Here is a 20,241-nt window from a genome sequence, read left to right as displayed (position 1 = left end):
CCTTTTCGTCCCGTCGCCTCGGAAACAAAGTCTCTTTGTCATCAGTGCTGAGTTTCATCTCTAAAAAAACCATGATTCAGAGTGCTGTTCTACCATTAACACAGTTTATGCGGAACAGCAGGAGTACCTGGATGGGGGGTGGGGGGGACGTAACTTATCTTCTGTGTTATTAAGAGTTAAAAGCTGACTTCATGCTGTATCGCGCAATTCCCAGTTCGACTGCTAGGTGGGGCGGTGGGGTGGGGTGTTGGGTGGGTGGATGGATGAGGATAGGGGTACATGGGGGAGGGGGGGGGGGTCCTTTGTTGCATGGAGGAGGGAGATTGGGAAGGGGGTGGTGGTGGGCGTGGGGTACTTCGGTTTCAGGGGTCTCCTCTACATACTGTCGGTTGGGCTGGGTGACACCCAGAGCAGCAAGGTTGTGGTTTAGGTCCAGTGTGTGTGTGTGTGTGTGTTTGTGTGGGGGGGGGGGGGGTCTACATGTTGTATCCGTAGGGCGTCTGGGTGGGGTAGCCAGGAGCTGCGTAGCCGTAGGGGGGGTAGCCTGGCTGGGGGGCCACAGGAGCCGGGCCTGCCGTCAACATCAGCTGCTGGCCTGCTCACACACACACACACACACACAACACAGGGTCACTTACAACAAAGCTAGACATACCCAACACTCCGGAAAGGACTACTGACCTACCAAACACTAAGAGAATGACCAAACACCTACCAAACACTATGGCTGCAGGTTCGGTCACCTCCTCTTCTGTCTTCCTCAGACCCTCAGCTTCCTCCAGCTTGTCCACCTGGCCACACGGACGACACAGACGAGGTCAGAACTGGACAGGCGGTCGACATTCACACACACGCGGGCAAACACACTACACACACACACACACACACAGGCAAGCAGGCACACACACACAGGCACACACACAGGCAAGGGCACAAAGAGATACTCAAGACTACGCACACATTTGCATCACTCTCTAGATACATGGCAGTGTTCTAGGCAGTCTAGAGCAGGGTGGGGTTATGCTATTGACCACTACTGCACTACAACACCTTTATCAGAGCAAATACACAGAGCCTCAAACTATAGTGCTTCGATGCCATACAACAGGAGAAGCATCTAGAAGCATGTCTCAGCCTAGGGCTCCACAGTGCCATTCCAGAGCCATTCGTCTGAGAGTCCTAGTGATCCTCTCCATCTGTGTTCTCTAAAAGGAGACACTCAGGCCATGCCCCGATGTACAACACTGTGTGTTCAAACAAATCTCCACACCAGCCGACAGTTAAGCCTGGCCACGACATGCTGGGGGTGTGTGTGCGCTCCTCTCATGACCACAGGAGGGCAGCGTTGAGCAGTGCTGGTGTCAGGTCAGGCTACAGGTTGTCTATCGGAGCTAGCTGGCTAGCTAACGCATGCAAGGACTTGTACAGAGATGATTCAGCACTTGGCACCAGGCTAGTTTCCCTAAAAAGAATTGAATTTGGAGGATTTTGTTCTAAATAGTGTCATACAAAACAGTACCTCGAATAATCATGGTGTGTGTGTGTGTGTGTGTACGGATCACCACCAAGCATGTGATGAGCTCACAGGAACTGGAGATGGCCACCCAGTCTGACGTCGGGTTAGATTACAAGCCGTTGTGTCTGGTAAGCATGACCAAGCAGTCTGTGTGTTACTGGTGACCATGACCAAGCAGGGCAGGGATTCATCCTGTGTCTGGAGTGGCTCCCCTTCCTCCTCTATAACCCCTCCAAGCTGTCGCTTCCCACCATCTGTGACCCATGTCAATGGGCAGGAGGTGGGGTGGGGGAGGAGACTAAGGAAAATAGGGGGGGGGAGGGGCTAAGAAAAGGAAGCGAGGACAGGAGGCCACCCAGACAGGATGTCCCCCTCGGCTAGCTGGGTTAAGGGGTCAAAGGTCGGCGAGGGGGGGTTAGAGGACCAGAGAGAGGGGTCCGCCGGGCCCCGAGCCAGACACCTCAAGGTGAGCTAGCTCCTCCATGCTGGGGCCCCTACATCAGACACCCGGGGGGGCTATGTTACCACAGGAAGAAAACAGACAGAACCAAGAGAGAGAGAGAATGAGAGACAGAGAGTGAGAGAGAGAGAGAGAGAGAGAGAGAGACAGAGAGACAGAGAGGGAGAGAGATGTATAAAAGAGGGCCAGAGACCGTCACCTTCTCCATCGCCTCATCCACCTGGAAGAGAAGCCACACAGATGACCCCGCGTGATGTCACAGGTCAAAGTTCACCGGAAGGGAGAGCGAACGATCGCTGAGCTCCACTGAGTGGGTTGAGAACCCCCCCAGGGGCTTGCCACCTCACACACGCACACGCACACGCACACACACACACACACACACACACACACACACACACACACACACACACACACACCACACACACGCTCTCATCTCAACATGGTTCAAATCTACACACACACACTTGCTGGTCATAGAGGTACCCCACCCGTGAAGACTGCATACATATCTCCACACCATGAAAACCAAACAACACGCCACGGAGTCACTGAGTAACCCCCGGTCACGGGAAACAGCGCGGGTTTCGAGGCGGCGTTCCGGGGGGGCCCACCTTGGAGAGGTACTCCCTCATGACCTGGATGAAGTAGGGCATGGCGAAGTCCACCAGGCCGTGCCTCCAGGCCGTCTCCAGCACCACGTCGGGCCGCAGCAGGTCGTAGGAGGTGAAGAGGCAGGCGGCGAAGCACTCCCTCCGGCCCTCCTCCAGGAACCACTGCAGCAGCGCCTCAGCCAGCTCCGCTTCCTTGGACTCGGCGGCGTACAGCATGGCGTCCTGGGACGGGAGGAGGGGAGAGAGGGAGTGAGGAAGGGGGAGAGGGAGTGAGGAGAGGGAGTGAGGAGAGGGAGAGAGGGAGTGAGGAGGGGGGAGAGGGAGTGAGAAGGGGGGAGAGGGAGTGAGGAGGGGGGAGAGGGAGTGAGGAGAGGGAGTGAGGGAGTGAGGAGGGGGGAGAGAGGAGAGGGAAAAGAGGGAGTGAGGAGGGGGGAGAGGGAGTGAGGAGAGGGAGAGAGGAGAGGGAGAGAGGGAGTGAGGAGGGGGAGAGAGGGAGTGAGGAGGGGGGAGAGGGAGTGAGGAGAGGGAGAGAGGGAGTGAGGAGAGGGAGAGAGGGAGTGAGGAGGGGGGAGAGGGAGTGAGGAGAGGGAGTGAGGGAGTGAGGAGGGGGGAGAGAGGAGAGGGAAAAGAGGGAGTGAGGAGGGGGGAGAGGGAGTGAGGAGAGGGAGAGAGGAGAGGGAGAGAGGGAGTGAGGAGGGGGAGAGAGGGAGTGAGGAGGGGGGAGAGGGAGTGAGGAGAGGGAGAGAGGGAGTGAGGAGAGGGAGAGAGGGAGTGAGGAGAGGGAGAGAGGGAGTGAGGAAGGGGAGAGAGGGAGTGAGGAGGGGGGAGAGGGAGTGAGGAGGGGGGAGAGGGAGTGAGGAGAAGGAGAGAGGGAGTGAGGAGAAGGAGAGAGGGAGTGAGGAGGGGGGAGAGGGAGTGAGGAGAGGGAGAGAGGGAGTGAGGAGGGGGGAGAGGGAGTGAGGAGGGGGGAGAGGGAGTGAGGAGAAGGAGAGAGGGTGTGAGGAGGGGGGAGAGGGAGTGAGGAGAGGGAGTGAGGAGAGGGAGAGAGGGAGTGAGGAGAGGGAGTGAGGAGAGGGAGTGAGGAGAGGAAGTGAGGAGGGGGGAGAGAGGAGAGGGAGAGAGGGAGTGAGGAGGGGGGAGAGAGAAAGACGAGACACACACACACACCCACAGACACGCGCGTACAGACACGCAGACGCGCAGACGGCTGACCTTGTAGAGCTTGTCCTTCTTGCAGAGCTCCACGCTCTGCCTCCAGCGGTGGGTGCTCTTGTACAGGTAGGCGGCGATGCGGCGGAACTCGATCAGCTCGTGCTTCTCCAGGCGCTGGGCCAGGCTGATGGTGTCAAAGTTATCATAGGCATCTATGGACGCCCTCAGGCCCTGAGGAAGCACACACACACACACACACACACACACACCGGTATAAAAGGCACGGTCGCGCACACAACTAGATCGTCACGCCGACAGAGGTAAAGTTACACGCACTGGGTGCACGCACGTTCACAGACACACGCGTTCACAGACACACACACACCTGGTAGTCCTCCTCCTCGGTCAGCAGGTTGTTGAGGGCCTCATTCACTCCCTGGTTGTTGTGGCCCTGGACAGATCTCAGGTAGGGCTTCACCAGCTTCAACTGGCTCATCTAAACACACAAACACACACACACACACACACACACACACACACACACACCCTCAGGAGTTAATTATTTCAGAGGTCTGTCATTTCTTATGTCTCTTTTTGAACTCCAGCTGCAGATCTCCGTTCAAGGTTCACCGTGGTGAAGCAGGTTGGCGTGGTTACCATGGTGGGGTCGGTTAGGGCGGTTGCCACGGTGAGGCGGGCCGGCGCGGTTACCTTGGTGAAGTAGGCGACGGCGCGGCTGTGGTCGAGCCGCGGGGACAGGATGGCGAGCAGGTCGTTCATCAGCAGAGGCTTGTAGTCCAGGTAGAACTGGAGAGCCTTGTAGTACAGCTCCACGTTGGCCACCTGGAGACACACACACGTAAGAGACACACACACACACGTAAGAGACACACACACACACACGTAAGAGACACACACACGTAAGAGACACACACACGTAAGAGACACACACACACACACACACACAAGCAAGACACTAAGGAGCTGAGGCCTTACTGTGGGGGCCTAACCGCAGGGTTCGATATACACAAGCAAACATAACATTAATAAAAAAGAATATACATACATGCATATACACACACACAGGAGCCCATATTGTACACTCAATACCACGGTTAGCGAACACTTGTTTACCTTAGCGATGATGTCCTTGAACGGGCCCTCCTTCCACGCGTCCGTAGGGTGTGACATCATAGTGATGACGGCGTTGTCAAACTCCTCGTACTTGTCATACAGGAACACCAGCTCCGCCCACAGGTGAGACTGCTCAGCTGCACGCAAGACCTGATTGGACAAGACGGAGGAAGTGAGTGCACTCGCAGTTACACAAGTGTGAGCCGGTTCCTTTATACACACACACACACACTAACCTCTCCACACCCCTCCATTCTTTCCACTCCCTGTCCCCATCCCTTGCCCCTCCTACCCCCACACCATCTCCTGCCTCATCCCCCCATCCTTCTCCCCTCCACCCCTCATCATCCCTCACCTTCCTCCATCCTTCTCCCCTCCACCCCTCATCATCCCTCACCTTCCTCCATCCTTCTCCCCTCCACCCCTCATCATCCCTCACCTTCCTCCATCCTTCTCCCCTCCACCCCTCATCATCCCTCACCTTCCTCCATCCTTCTCCCCTCCACCCCTCATCATCCCTCACCTTCCTCCATCCTTCTCCCCTCCACCCCTCATCATCCCTCACCTTCCTCCATCCTTCTCCCCTCCACCCCTCATCATCCCTCACCTTCCTCCATCCTTCTCCCCTCCACCCCTCATCATCCCTCCCCTTCCTCCATCCCCTCTCCCCTCCACGCCCCACCCCTCTCCCCTCCACCCCTCTCCCCTCCACGCCCCACCCCTCTCCCCCTCCTCCCACCTTGGGGATGTTGACCCTGGACCAGAACAGCTCCAGGTGCTCCCTCATCTTCTCGGGCCTGAACTTGGAGTAGAGGATGGCCAGCTCGGTGAACATGCCCATGTGGGCGCGCTCCAGCCCCAGCGCCGCCTCCAGCAGGCCAATCAGCTCCTGGAAGAAGCCCCGGTCCTGGTAGTAGCCAATCAGCTCCTCCAGCTCGTCGGCGTGGATCACGATGTGGAGGCCGCAGATCTGGGCCAGGCGGAACTCCTCCCCGTCCACGCACGCAAAACACACCTGGGGGGGGGGGGGGAGAACATCACATCAGGCCTCATAGATATACATGATGTAGTTAAGTTTGAGGTTCTTACAGGCGTGTCTGTATCTGTGAGGCCATGTATATGTGTGTTTGTATGTATACAGTATGTGTGTGTGTGTGTGTTTGTGATACACAGCATGCGTGTGTGTGTGATATACAAAGCGTGTTTGAGATATACAGTATGTGACTGATATACAGTGTGTGTATGTGATATAAAGCATGTGTGTGTGTGTGTGCGCGCGCGCCCATCCCACCTCCTTCCAGGTGCGGGTGCTGTTGGCCTTGCGGCCGCTGTCCACAGCGGCCTGGTACTCGCCCAGGTGCACCAGCGTGGACGCCAGCCGGGCGAAGTTGGACACGTTGTTGTAGAGCAGCCTGGCAGCGTCGTACATGGCCTCCTCAAAACACCTGTCCCCCACCTGGCGGGGGGGAGAGAGGACAGAGCAGAGAGATAGAGACACACGCGCAGTTGACCTGTTGTTTGTGGGGTGCGTTGGCGTCGCCATGGGTCTTGCCTGCTCTGTGTGGGTGTGGTTAGGGTGTGTGTGTGGGTGTAGTTAGGGTGTAGTTGGGGTGTACTGGGGCGTTGTCGGGGTCTTGCCTGCTGGATGTGGGTGTGTGTGTGTGTGTAGTTAGGGTGTATTGGGGGCGTTGTCAGGGTCTTACCTGCTGGATGTGGGTGTAGTTAGGGTGTGTGTGCGTGTAGTTGGGGTGTACGGGGGCGTTGTCGGGGTCTTACCTGCTGGATGTGGGCGTTGTTAGGGCCACTAATGAACTCCTCCAGCTCGGCCAGGCGGCTGGTCTTGGCCAGGGCGAAGATCAGTTCCGTCTCCACGTAGGACTCCCGGGCCTTCTTACGAGCCATCTGGAGGAACTTCACCAGGTCCTCCCAGTTATCTAGCACACACACACACTTTAGGCATGCACGTAGGTAGCCTTTTCTGTTCAGTGCCTTTTTTATGCGCATGTGTGTGTGTGTGTGTGCGAGCGAGCGGGCTCACCGTTCTTGCTGGCGGCGTTGACCACCTCCAGGTAGGAGGAGGGGTCGTCCGCCTTGATGTAGGAGTCGATGGCCTCCTTCACCAGCTCCCGCTGCAGCTGGGCCCTGGCCAGCTGGCTCCACACGGCCGGCTCGTTGCAGCGCTCCGCAAACTCGTAGGCGCGGTCCAGGTTCCCTATGTGCTCTATCAGGACCTGGGAGATGAGGCGGGGGACGAGGCGGGGGGAGGTAGAGGGAAGGGAGGAGCAAGGAAGGAAGGAAGGAGGGGGGGGGGGGGGGGTGAGCAATGCGGTGAGCGTTGGGAAGAGTGCGGTCTCGAGTGCGGTGGCTTCCTGCAGTCTAGCCGGGGGCGTGTTCTGTACCTGGATGGCCGAGGTGTTGACGTCAAACTTCTTGAAGATGGCGAAGGCCTCCTCGAAGAGCTCGTTGCCGATGGCGATGTTGGCGATGTCGGGGGCGTCGTAGTTGTCCAGGCGGTTGACGTACTCCATCACGCGCGTGCGGTCCGCCTTGATGGCCGTCAGGATCAGCAGGTTCTGGAGGTTTCTGGAGCGCGGGAACGGACACACGGCGGATGTAGCGATACGGAGACGAGGTGCGTGTGTGTGTGTAGAAGTGTATATGCGAGTGTGTGTGTGTGTGTGTCTTACCTGTGCTCGCTGAACACAGAGTTGTCCAGGACGATCTTCTCCAGCAGCTCGATGAGCTCGTTGGGCAGGTCGGCCGTCATGAAGGCCTTGACTGTGACCGACACTTCCTCAGGGTCCTGGGTCTCAGACAGGGCCGTCTGCACCACCTGGGGGAACGCAGGAGAACACGGGTGGAACAGGGGAACACAGGAGAACACGGGTGGAAAAGGGGAACACAGGAGAACACAGGTGGAACAAGGCAACACAGCGATGCACTGCCTACTAGCACAGGCAGACTAGACCAGATAGACTAGACTGGTATCCTAGCAACAGATAGACTAGACCAGATAGACTAGACTGGTATCCTAGCAACAGGTAGACCTGAGTGGGTGGGGGGGGGGCTGACCTGGTCTATGAGCGGCCTCCTGAAGGGGTTGTCCTCTTCTAGAACGTTGGCCCAGAGGTCTGGATCCTTCCGTCGGACCAGGTAGCGAGCCTCGCTCTTGAACAGGGAGTTGTCGTTGCACACCTACGGCAGAGAAGCAGTTCAGCGGCTCTTCCTGGAATCCTCACGGTTGTATCAACAGCACGCGCATGTGTGTGTGTGTGTGTGTGTAAACGTCGGCATGACCTTCAATAACTAGGTGTGTGTGTGTGTTTACACGTGTGTCTACATTAACCAGGTATGTGGGTGTGTGTATGTGTATCCCTCTTGGCAAGGTCTGTGTGTGTGTGTGTGTACCTTGATGAGCTCCAGGTCACACTGGCCCCTCTCGTAGGCCACACAGGCCAGGTGAGGGTCTCTCTTGGCGCAGTAGCGTCCGACCACGGCGCTGTCGTAGAACGTGTTCTCCTTCAGGAAGCGCTCCGGGTTGTTGTTGCTGTCGATGTAGATCTTGGCCAGGGCATTGTGGGTAGCCGGCTCCTCGCAGCCCTCCTGGATACGAGCCTCCAGCCACGGCAACAACAGCTTCAGTCTGGGGGAGGAGGAGGGGATCATGTGTCAGATGGCTGAGTGGTTAGGGAGTCGGGCTATTAATCAGAAGGTTGTTGGTTCAATTCCCGGCTGTGCCAAATGACGTTGTGTCCTTGGGCAAGGCACTTCACCCTACTTGCCTCGGGGAGAATGTCCCTGTACTTACTGTAAGTCGCTCTGGATAAGAGCGTCTGCTAAATGACTAAATGTAAATGTGTGGCAATCAATGTGTTTCAAAATGCCCATGTTAGTTCATTAATACACGTTTCTTTCTTATAATGACAATTTCAAACCATGACTTCACTACTGATGGACACACGCGCTCGCGTTACCTGTTCCTCTTCTCCACCTCGGCCACCAGCTCGTCGGTGGAGAACTGTCCTTTCACCACCGTGATCAGGTTCTTGATGACGTCCTCGGAACAGTCCACGTCCAGGAGCCCTCCGATCACCACCGGGAGACGACTGGGGTTCACCTGGAACGCATACGCACGCACAACATCAGCAGCAATTCATACATACACGTGCACACTCTGATAGACACTAATAATGGGTAAGATAAATGTGGATACTTCAGATCCTTGATCTAATGCTGTACATTCCTCATGCATTATTTCTGCCTCGCTTTGGATGAAAGTATCTGCTGAACGAACGTGTCTAGCTCGTATCACGTTCGGCGTTCAACATGAACAAACTTCCGTGTATATCAAGGCCTATATATCTTGTGTACAATCATGCCAAGTCTGGAAGGAGGAAGGTTTCCGGCACCTTTTGGACGTAGATCTCGATGTACTTCTGCAGAGTGTTGCGGTACAGGTAGAGGACCAGGTCGTGGACAAAGTCGAATCGGTCGCAGACGATGATGAGAGGCAGCTGGTCGGTCAGCTTGGCTTCCTGAGGGCGAAGAGGAGGGAGAGCGTCGGGTCAAACCACAAATGTACTGTGTTCACGAAGGAAAACACCCAGCGCTGATGTTGATGACACCACATCTTGGTTGATGAGGATAGATTCCTGTGTGTGTCTCCCAGTTGTGAATACCTCTAAAGAATATAAACAGGAGTCACCTGAAGCAGGGGTGTGGGTTTGTTTTTAAATGTGGGCAACCACCTTTTTCAATAAGTGAGGACGCAGCCACCTGTAATGTATTTGATAAAAAGTGTGTGTGCGGGGGACTTCTTGTTCTGACAGCAGTTTTCTAGTATCATGAAACCTGAAGTCACCTGTGAAAAAAGGAATTCCGCTTCAGACTTGTTCTCTCTTTGCTAAGAGACAACGTGTGGACCTGTTTCCCAGACTCCCAATGCCCACTCCATGTCCTTCCTGTCAGGCGTGGACACCCCTGGTGTTGGTACCTTGAGGAAGTTCTTGACTCTCTCCGGGTCGTAGCAGTTGCTCTCGCGGCAGATCCTCTCCACCTCCTTGATCTGGCCCGTCTTGCAGGCCGACTGGATGTACTTGAAGTGGACGTCCGGGTCCTGGCTGAAGTTCACGATCGACCCCAGGAAGTAGAACAAGCCTGAGACGAGGGGCGGGAAGAGAGAGAGAGAGAGAGAGAGAGAGAGAGAGAGAGAGAGAGAGAGAGAGAGAGAGAGAGTGAGAGAAACGTCAGAGAAACCCAACACAGAGGAACACGATCCATCCGTTTAGAAACCTCAGTGCCCCCACTGGAACCAGGGTCCTTCCCCGATGCCATGTCTCCTTAGTGTAGGATCCCCGCCCCTCCACTCACCCTCGTAGCTCTTGAAGGACTCGAACAGCTCCACCAGGGTGTTGGCGCCCAGCTGCTCGTGGTACTTGGAGGCCACCTGGACGCTCAGCTGCAGGTTCTGCCGGATGTTGGCAGACAGCATGGCTCTCAGACACTCCACGGAGTCCTCCACCGAGAGGGAGCCGAAGAAGTTCACCAGCCACTGGAGGGAGGGAGGGAGGGAGGGAGGGAGGGAGGGAGGGAGGGAGGGAGGGAGGGAGGGAGGGAGGGAGGGAGGGAGGGAGGGAGGGAGGGAGGGAGGGAGGGAGGGAGGGAGGGAGGGAGGGAGGGAGGGAGGGAGGGAGGGAGGGAGGGAGGGAGGGAGGGAGGGAGGGAGGGAGGGAGGGAGGGAGGGAGGGAGGGAGGGAGGGAGGGAGGGAGGGAGGGAGGGAGGGAGGGAGGGAGGGAGGGAGGGAGGGAGGGAGGGAGGGAGGGAGGGAGGGAGGGAGGGAGGTTAATATAAAACACAGAGACAAACACACAGGTTCAAATATAATTACCCACACACACACACACACACTCACATTTACTACCATGCCCACCTCTCCATCAAGCAGTCAAAATTGCCACTACGGGGGGATGTCGTGCAAACACACACTCGGCCGTACCTCAGGGTTGAGCAGGTGTGTGTGCACGACGGCTCGCTTGATGTCGTACAGGTCGGTGTAGTGCTCCAGCGCCCTCTGCAGGAGGCCGGCCTTCTCACACAGCTGGGCGATGTGGGCGCGGTCGTAGTGGGTAAACATCTGATTCCCCAGGATGGCATCTGCCACCTACACACAAACACACACACACCCAAACGCAGACACATAGAATCACACATACCAACAAGAATATGTAACTACATAACAGTAACCTGTATTGCCTTTATGCAGTTTATACCCTTATTGAGTGTGTGTGTTTTGTGTGTGGGTTGTGTGTGCGTGGTGTGTGTACCTGCGGTGCGTGTATGAGGTTCATCTCCAGTAGGCGTGTCTGAAGGTGGCCCTCCGCGGGCCGGTTGTTCTTCAGGGCGTCCAATAGGAAGGAGGTACACTGCTGGACCAGATTGCCCTCCATAAACACATCCACTATCTGCCAATCAGAACAGAGAGAGGGAACACAGGCAGCCAGTCACAGACGAGGCTTAGACAGAGGTGTAGACTGATACGGAGTTAGACAGGAGCTCTACTCAATGGTGACTTTAACGGATTTTGACAGAACCTCCTGAACAGAAGCTCTTAATTCATGATTAATAGGACTTCCTGTTGTGGAGGACCAATGAGAGAGCTAATGGAACTACTTCCTGTTGTTAATGACCAAACAGAGAGCTAAAATAGAAACACTTCCTGTGGTTGATGACCATTAAGAAAACAGGAGGAGAACATCGCTATCCGTCCCAGGACCAGCTCCCTTCTGATTCCATTTAGCACTTGAGCAGCATCATTTAGAATGCCAAACTGGCCCCAGATGTCCCCTTCAGCTGTAAGACTGCGTGTGTGTGTGTGTGTGTGTCTGTGATTGAGATGAAGGCAGACGGGATCAGTAAGCTGCTAGGTCTTCACAGGAGGGGTCAGGCTATGTATGTGTGTGTGTGTGTTTGTGTGTGTGTGTGTGTGTGTGTGTTTGTGTGTGTGTGTGTGTGTGGTTGACATCAGTAGATTGGTGCGTGCGTGTCTGGATTCCTGGCATAGCTGGTCCATCTGGAATAACATAGGGAGGCTCCCATTCCACGCCCAGAGAGTGAGCGTGCGCATGCACACCATCTAGGGCTGACTAGTCAGACAAACACAACGGTCAAAAATAAATGGGCCATCCAGAAACTGCTTTTCTGGGGTCGTTCACTATTCCAACCAAGTTCAAAGCTGTTCTCTGACTTGCTGAGTCCAATATAGTCACGTGGGTTGGTGGAAGGTTCTGTAAGGTTCTAGAATGTGCCCCCCCCCTCCTGGTTGGTGTAACTGGCTCCTACCTGGTTGATGTTGGCCAGAGGTTCTTCCTCCTGGACCAGCATCTGGGCAAACTGCAGCCCCTGGTCTGGACTGACCCGCATCACGTTCCTCAACAGGAACACCCAGTCTGGGCTGTAGTTCACCTACACACACACAGCATTCAGTACATCTAGCATGTTCCTTCTCTTGGACACGTCCCCGTTTCCCAGAGGCGAGGTACCTTCTTGGCGTAGAGCACGATCTTCTGGAACTGTCCGGTCTCGGCGAAACACTGGATCACCTTGCTGGGGACGTTGGCCCTCAGGTAGACGCTGAGGGCCAGGGTGGGGTCCGCTGCCTTCACCAGGTCTCCCAGCTCCTCAGAGCACTCCAGCTACACACACACACACACACACACACACACACACCACCAAACATCCACACATCCAAAGATGGGTATACCCAGTAATGTGTGTGTTTGTCCACAGCCTGTGTGTATACAGTGTGTGTGTGTGTGTCCCCATGCTCCTGCAGTCCCACCTTGTCCTCTTTGAGCCACTTCTCCAGCAGCTGCTTGCGTCCCTGCTGCAGCACGGGCCTGCACAGCTCCAGGGACTCCAGCCTGTTGAGCTGGCCCGCGTCGAGCAGGATGCCAAAGTACTGCAGCAGGGGGGAGGCCTGGCCCGGCTGGGCCGCCACGCTCTGGAACTTAGAGATGGTCTCCGCTGTGCGCAGGATTCCCTGGGGGGAAGGGGGAGAGAATGGAAACGTTCATTTTAGAAAAGGGGACCAGACACATTGCCCCATTTAGTCACCAAGAGAACTCCAGTCCTCCGCATCCCCAAAACAACACGAGTCCTCGTATCTCCACATATCCCCGGCCCCGGCCTCACCTTGGGGGCCGAGGCAGCCACCTTGGCCGCCTCAGAGTAGGATCCCTGGGTGAAGAGCGTGTTGAACTTCCTGCTGAACAGCTCCTCCGCGCCGGCCAGGTTGGACCTGACGGCCATCCTCAGGCCCAGGTCAGGGTTCTGGAGGACGTTGGTGGCGTAGTTGACGATGTTCTCCTCCTCTACACACACTGATAACACCTGGAGAGGGAGGGAGGGAAGGAGGGGAGAGAGAGAGAGAGAGAGAGAGAGAGAGAGAGAGAGAGAGAGAGAGAGAGAGAGAAAGAGAGAGAAAGAGAAAGAGAGAGAGAGAGAGAGAGAGAGAGAGAGAGAGAGAGAGAGAGAGAGAAAGAAAGAGAAAGAGAGAGGAAGAGGGAGGAGAAAGGGAGGAGGTTGAGGAGGAGATAGAGGGAGGGAAACAAGGAGATGGAGGGAGAGAAGAAGGGAGAGAGGGAGGAGGAGAGAAAGGGAAAAAGGAATGTTCCAGAAGGAGGGAGGATTATTGGCTGTACGCATAAATAAAGACCTTCTACCAATGAGAGATGGAAGGTCATCGGACCTCCAGCCCTGACGGCTCCCCTCACCTGGCCCTTCTTGTTCACCCCGATGATGCCCGAGGTGGGCTCGTGCGGCGCCGTGACGAAGATGGTCTCGGCGCTGATCCGGTTCATGTAGATACACACTCCGGACTCCAGGTCATACAGATGGATGTAGCCATACTTGGTGATCAGGTAGATCACACCGTGCTTGGTGCCAATCTGAGGGGGGGAGGGAGGGAGGGAGGGAGGGAGGGAGGGAGGGAGGGAGGGAGGGAGGGAGGGAGGGAGGGAGGGAGGGAGGGAGGGAGGGAGGGAGGGAGGGAGGGAGGGAGGGAGGGAGGGAGGGAGGGAGGGAGGGAGGGAGGGAGGGAGGGAGGGAGGGAGGGAGGGAGGGAGGGAGGGAGGGAGGGAGGGAGGGAGGGAGGGAGGGAGGGAGGGAGGGAGGGAGGGAGGGAGGGAGGGAGGGAAATGTCATATCATGACAGTAGACTGTGAAACGAACTGAAGGAGACCACTTCAAAAGTCAGTGTTCCACATTTCTGTTCGGGCAGCGTGCCAGACGGCTCTCAGGGGGGTCCTGAGCGTACCTGCATGGCGACGGGGAAGTCTGTCTGGGCCTCGGGAGGAAAGAACACATCCACAGCCTTCTTAGTGAATGGCTGGTTCCCTGTCGCTGGCTGGCCCACCTCGATGATGTGCAGCTGCAACACACACACACACACAGGATTATGACCAGGGACGACATGGGGACTGGTATGTAACGTGGGAACAACTCAAAGACCTGGGATTGTTTTGTGTGTGTGTGCATGCCTGTGTGTGTGTGTGTGAGAGTGTGTGTCTCACCTTGCCCCCGGCCTGGGAGCGGACGGCGAAGCAGAAGAGCGTGGACGGGGCCGTGTTGGTCTCCACCTTGAACTCCCCGAAGGCTGCGGCGTGGCCCTCGATGGGCTGCGACACCTTCCTGTCCACAGAGTACAGCTGCATGGCCCCCACCACGCGGTTTTGCTGTGTGTGTGTGTGTGTGAGAGGGGGAGGGAGATGGTGAGTGGGTAGGGGAGTCAAAGGGTCACCAAGAGAACTCCAGTCCTCTGCATCACCCAAACAACACAAGTTCTCGTGTCTTCACATGTTCATATCTCCAGCCCCAGCCTCACCCGACTGCTTCCGTGTGCCAAAATGTCACGTGCGTATGGCCGAGGTGTGTGTGTAAGAGTGCGAGTTGAATGTGCGCGTGTGCGCAGTACCTGAGCAGAGATCCCGATGAGCAGTAGCCACTTCTGCTGTTGGTCCGTGCGGTAGTTGATGATCTGGCAGCCGGCCAGGCTGGCGTGCCGGTCAAACACTTTGATTGGCTGCGAGTCGCCCTCCATGCTCCAGTGGTAGACGGCCGCGTCGGTCACCAGGGCCACGGTGTTGACGGAAATCCACTTCCAGAACATGACTTCCTCCGTCATGGTGTGGGCCTTCATCTTGCTCTTCATCTCGATGTTGAAGATCTGGAGGGTCTTGGCAGCTGAGAGGGGAGGGGAGGATGGGAAGGCAGGGAAACAGAGAAGAGGGGGGGAGGAGAGAAGAAAGGGGTGAAGACGAGTGGATGGGAGAGGATGGGAAGGAGAGAAGAGGGCGGGAGGGGGGGAGAAGGGGTGAAGATGAGCGGATGGGAGAGGATGGGAAGGAGAGAAGAGGGGGGGAGGAGAGCAGAAAGGAGGTGAGCTGGATAGAACCAGTCTAGCTTCCCATCCCAGGTGGAGCAGGTGGAAGAGGCGGGCGTGGGTGGAGAGGTGTGACAGACACCAGTCTGACTGAACACACGCCGCCTCCAGGCAGGAAGGAGATATGGAAACAAACAACACGTCTCCCCACTGTGTGTTCTCTCTGACGTCTATGTTGGATAGTATGGTGGGTAGTCCACTTAGGGGTGTGTGTGTGTGTGTGTGTGTGTGTGTGATGCGTGTTAGACACCAGCTCTTAAGGTCTCCTACAATGTTCAGAGTGAACAGTGGAACCAGTGTTAAAAACTCCTTTAGACACGCGCACACACACGCACACACATTTTGAGGTACAGCATACCTTGAATGCGACAGAGAATGATCTAGAGATAAAGAAGACTAGATTCTCGCTCAACATCCCATTCAACACACACACACAAGGTGTTTGTGATATCTGATGAAGCCGGCCACACGGTCTACCAGCATTCGACAGGACATGCTTACACACGAATAGTTCTCACACAGGTGAGTGAGTGAGTGAGTGAGTGAGATAGATAGATAGAGGATGAGGTAGCCAAGTTCGTTTGGTGGGGTCCAAACGTTCTGACTTCCAAACAGGGATTCAAATCTAGGGGGTTCTGAATCCATAAAGATATGTGTGGCCAGACAGATGGCTGACCAACACATGATTATGACCGCAACTACAGATCAGAATGGCTTTCATGAGACCAGACCACTATGACCAGAGGGGAGGAGGAACAGACAGACAGGCAGGCAGACAGACAGGAGGACAGGAAGAGAGGAAGAGAGAGAGACTCACCGTCTGAGAGAGAACAGAAAGCAGGGGGAAAGAGAGCAAAAGTGTCAATCGCAGAAAGGCAGGAGGGGATTGAGGGAGAGAGATGATATTAGGGAGAGAGAGAGAGAGACAGAGAGACAGAGAGAGACAGAGGAAGCGAGAAAGGAAAGAACGAGAATGACAGAGAGGAAAAAGAATGAGAGAAAGACAGCGAGAAAGAAAGAGAGAGAGCACACTTTGCATCATAAGTCAAACATCTTTCTAAAATAACAATGGCCGCGGCCCTCCTGCATGCGTGCCCGGGTTGGACGCAGCAGTGGAATATCCTCGATCTATTTCTGTGCAGAGACCTGAGTCATCCGAGCGTACGCACAGCTGAGAGAAACCAGGCCATTAGGACAGAGATAAACAGATTCTCTCTGCTGTAGCCAGAAGGGAGATAAGGCTGCAGCCGGGACACTCTGAACACAGGCCGGAGAACGACAAACACACTCATCTTTATAACCTGTCCATTTAGCAGACTTTTATCCAGAGCGGGATAGAGGGGATTTAGACCTGCGACCAACTAATCTACAATCACAGTATCTACCGCTGAGCTAAACCCCCCCCCCCCTAAAAAAAAACTACAGTCCCCGACGGTAATTAAAAAGCGACGGATCATTTCTATTCTGTTGCATGGCGTGGCACCCTCCCATCGACAGCGCGGGGGTCGTGCGGTGGTCGTGCGGCCACCGCGGGGTGTACCTTTGAGGGCGATGACCTTGCTGGTGGGGTTCATGATGGCGCTGTCGGCGGTGATGGGGCGCCGGATGGGGTTGCTGGGGTCGGCCATGTCGATGATGACCACCTGGTTCTGCTCGCCCACCTTCTCCCGGATGCAGATGAACTTGTCCGACTCCATGGTCAGGTAGCTGAAGCCGATGTTGGCCGGGTTCACCCCCAGGTTCTGCAGCTGAGGACCGTAGATGGAGATGTTGGATATAGAGCACCACCCCCCCGCACACACACACACACGAGGAAAACCTTACAAAAGCACATGTGTATGCAGAACCATCTAGAACCACACACAAACACAAACAGACGCAAAACCAACCCCCACACCAGAAAACCCCCACACAGAACCCTCCACACCCACACACACACAAACACCGATCCTAATAATAATAAACAGAACTGATGCTATTCAAGCAGACCTCGTTAAAGCCCCCTGCAGTTTCTCAAGGGGACTTGTATCTCTGCTGTTTTCTCACCGTGGGACAGGAATATAATACGCTGGGTCCGTGCCAGTATGCCTTCACGAAGACAGCCAGTTGGTACCCAAACAAACACAGCTTCTCCCACACACACTAACACACTCTGGGGGGGGGGGGGAGGGAGGGAGGGAGGGAGGGAGGGAGGGAGGGAGGGAGGGAGGGAGGGAGGGAGGGAGGGAGGGCTGATGGATTTGAGGAGTAGGGCAAAGTGTGAAGGAGGAAAGGAGTTCATAAGAGACAACAAGATATGTGAGACAGATAGAGAGAGACAGAAAGAGAGAGCAAGTCAAAGAGAGCTTATGCCATGTTTGCAGAGTTCCAGGAAGCGCTAAAGGGCAGGGTGGGGGAGGGAGGGTGGGGGAGGGAGGGTGGGGGAGGGAGGGTGGGGGAGGGAGGGTGGGGGAGGGAGGGTGGGGGGGCTGAATCACTGAGTCACCACAATCCACCAGTTACTGTCAAGTTCCTGCTAACAACATGTCATCATGACTGATACAGATTATGTCTGGAGGACCTCTCACTCGAGGAAATCACTAGTATTGACGGTTATAGTAGCGTTGTGATAGGGTTCCCCCTGTTCAGATTAACCTGGTTGGTTCTGAGCTGGTTCTAGTGGTCCCAGGCACTGAGGGTTCTAACTCCAGACCTCCCAGACCCAGCCTGCTGAGAGAGACTGTAAATACCAGGACATGAAAGGAGGGAGAGGAAGAAAAAAAAAAAAGAGAGAAGGAGAAAAAAAAAAAACAGCTAAACAACTTGAGGCCCAAAGTCCTGGGTTTGCAAATTCCAAGCATTTTTTACTCGGCTGGAGCAACCTACATATACAGATCGGAGATGATGAGGGGGGGAGAGGAGAAGAGGAGGAAGATGAGTAGGGGAAGAGGGGGAAGGAGAGGGCAGGCGAAGAGGAAGAGACGAGGAGAGGACAGGAGGAGAGCAAAAGAGGAAGCGAGACAGAGTTGGCATGAGAAATACTTAAGGAAATTGAAGAAAGGCGGGAGGGGCATATATGGTTCTGACCTAAATGACTGCACCAGAGGAGAAAGGCTTTAGGAGTCGAACTAGCCCTGTGGACTTGTGTCTGTCTCACTAACTACAACTGTGCAGCCCTGGTACTACCAAGGACCAGAGTTCTCTGCTGAGGTAGCACTATGGATGAGGCTGGGTAGCTGATCCGAGTGTCTGCTCAGAGGGACCATGACTGAGGGTGGGGACTAGGGTCACTGGCCAGAGAGAGGGGGAGGGTGGGGGGTCTCCCAGAGAGAGAGACAGAGAGAGAGGGGGGGGTAGTGTCTCTAGTGAAAGGCCATTTCACAGCCACGGAGTTACCATAACAACGGGCCACAGAGGGAAGAGGGTGCAGAGCACGTCACAAAGTTTCTCTGGCGCAAGAAGCCGGGGCAGGGGCGCTAACTGGGCCAGGGGCTGTAACCGGGGGAGACGATGGGAATGGGAGCCCACATCAAACCGAACGGAGCAGACCTGACAATAACTTGCTTTTGATAAAAAAAAATGTGCAGATAAAAATGCAGACAGGTTAACAAACAACCGTCAAACGAGGCTGTCTGTACTCCTACTGCAGCTGTGATGTGGTGGCCTAGCACCTACCAATCAGAAAATAGATAAGCTTACCAAATAGCTCTGACACAGTTGCAGAAATGGAGCATCTCTGCTCCAAACGGCTTTAACTGTAAAACTACCTTGCCTATCTTCTCCCAAATAGCATCGCCCTGTTCATGGAATAGAGTGAATTAAACGTCATATATTGTTATTGTTACAACTTGTTATGTCGCTTGTTGAAACGTGACGGCCTATGCTATAGTGGTATGATCTAAGAATGGATTAAAGTTGTTATGAATGATGCGTGTAAACACGCCAAAGGATAAAAAAAACGGTAGCCTATCTAATACACCCAGTTGCTGGAAAGCGTCATGCTGCATAAGGTTGTGTTCTCGATTCACTCATAAACTCAGTACCCTGAAGTGTCAAAACAGTGCTGTTTTTGTGGCATTACACGAATCCTACGATGATTCTCAGTGACAGCGACGTTTTCCAGTTGAGCAAACTGCGGCGTGATTCAGGATCTGCAGTGTGGGATACACCAATACGATCTGACTGTTCAATTTTTACAAGTCATCATCAACCCGGTAAAAACTAGGCCTGTGTCTATATCGAGCGCCTCCACGCAGACCCCTTTCAGAATCCATTTAAATAGCGGCGTGGAGCTTCTGTTGGCGGAGTTTGTAGAGACGAGAAACTGCCGTAGAAACGCACCCGCAATATTTTGTCGTATTTTGTCGCTTCTCCTTACCTGCAGATGTTCCTGAAATCGTATCGGCAGTATCTGTGCCATTCTTGAAGCTTTATGTTAGGATTGTCCACAGAGAGAAGGAAAGGGGAAGGGGACACGAGGAGGTATAATTGCGGTATTTTACTGTAAGTGCCCCAATTGCCCCAAAAGTAAAATGTTGATGTGCAGCAGTAGGGCACTACAGGCTGGCGTTGATATCACTCGAATTCACTGACTGCTCCCATTCAGTGCACCGTTTGCAACACTCCTTGGTCAGATATCCCCTCCGCTGAGAAAAGTAGTCCATAACTATTAGCTATTTAGCTCTTTTGGAAAACAATACGTTAAAAAAAACTGAGCAACGTCTTATATTTATGACAAACAGTTGAACGTTTTACTTTAACACTCCTGTAACCAGCCGGTATAGTTTTCAAGTAAATATAATGCAGAAGGGGAAAAAATCGGATGTGCTTCTTGTACCCCTCCGCAGCCCCCTCCCCCTTCATTTGTACCAACTTCGAAGTAAGAGCACGTGACCAGCGCCCCCTCAGTCTGGGATTTCTGCAAACTCAAGTGCTGATGATCAATGA

At 54.8% G+C, this 20,241-nt stretch overlaps 1 protein-coding gene across 2 annotated transcripts; it reads right to left on the bottom strand.

Annotated features, from left to right (window-relative positions):
- Positions 1-302: 302 nt before the first annotated feature.
- cltcl1 (clathrin, heavy chain-like 1) lies at positions 303-19,989 on the bottom strand. 2 transcript variants are annotated; one of them, XM_084694659.1, is made up of 32 exons: positions 19,673-19,989; positions 16,856-17,063; positions 14,848-15,116; positions 14,447-14,608; positions 14,191-14,304; positions 13,649-13,822; positions 13,068-13,265; positions 12,715-12,915; positions 12,416-12,568; positions 12,216-12,338; positions 11,201-11,338; positions 10,873-11,037; positions 10,247-10,427; positions 9,870-10,033; positions 9,286-9,411; positions 8,851-8,993; positions 8,285-8,519; positions 7,949-8,071; positions 7,564-7,709; positions 7,276-7,459; positions 6,915-7,107; positions 6,653-6,810; positions 6,168-6,332; positions 5,616-5,891; positions 4,877-5,026; positions 4,454-4,585; positions 4,128-4,238; positions 3,803-3,973; positions 2,591-2,812; positions 2,170-2,196; positions 716-791; positions 303-595 (listed from the first exon to the last, which is right to left on the bottom strand). In XM_084694659.1, exons 1-32 carry the CDS (start codon positions 19,712-19,714, stop codon positions 477-479), a joined length of 5,049 nt encoding a protein of 1,682 aa, XP_084550785.1. In that variant the 5' UTR covers positions 19,715-19,989; the 3' UTR covers positions 303-476. The 2 variants fall into 2 exon arrangements, with proteins under 2 accessions (XP_084550785.1, XP_084550786.1); XM_084694660.1 differs by lacking the exon at positions 2,170-2,196 and having other exon boundaries at positions 19,673-19,986.
- Between the last annotated feature and the right edge of the window lie 252 nt (positions 19,990-20,241).

Source organism: Hypomesus nipponensis, chromosome 28, assembly GCF_054491055.1.
Source record: "Hypomesus nipponensis isolate SF chromosome 28, ASM5449105v1, whole genome shotgun sequence".
Taxonomy (NCBI): domain Eukaryota; kingdom Metazoa; phylum Chordata; class Actinopteri; order Osmeriformes; family Osmeridae; genus Hypomesus; species Hypomesus nipponensis.
Note: the sequence above shows the minus strand (reverse complement) of the source record. Positions and strands in the feature narration are given on the sequence as shown.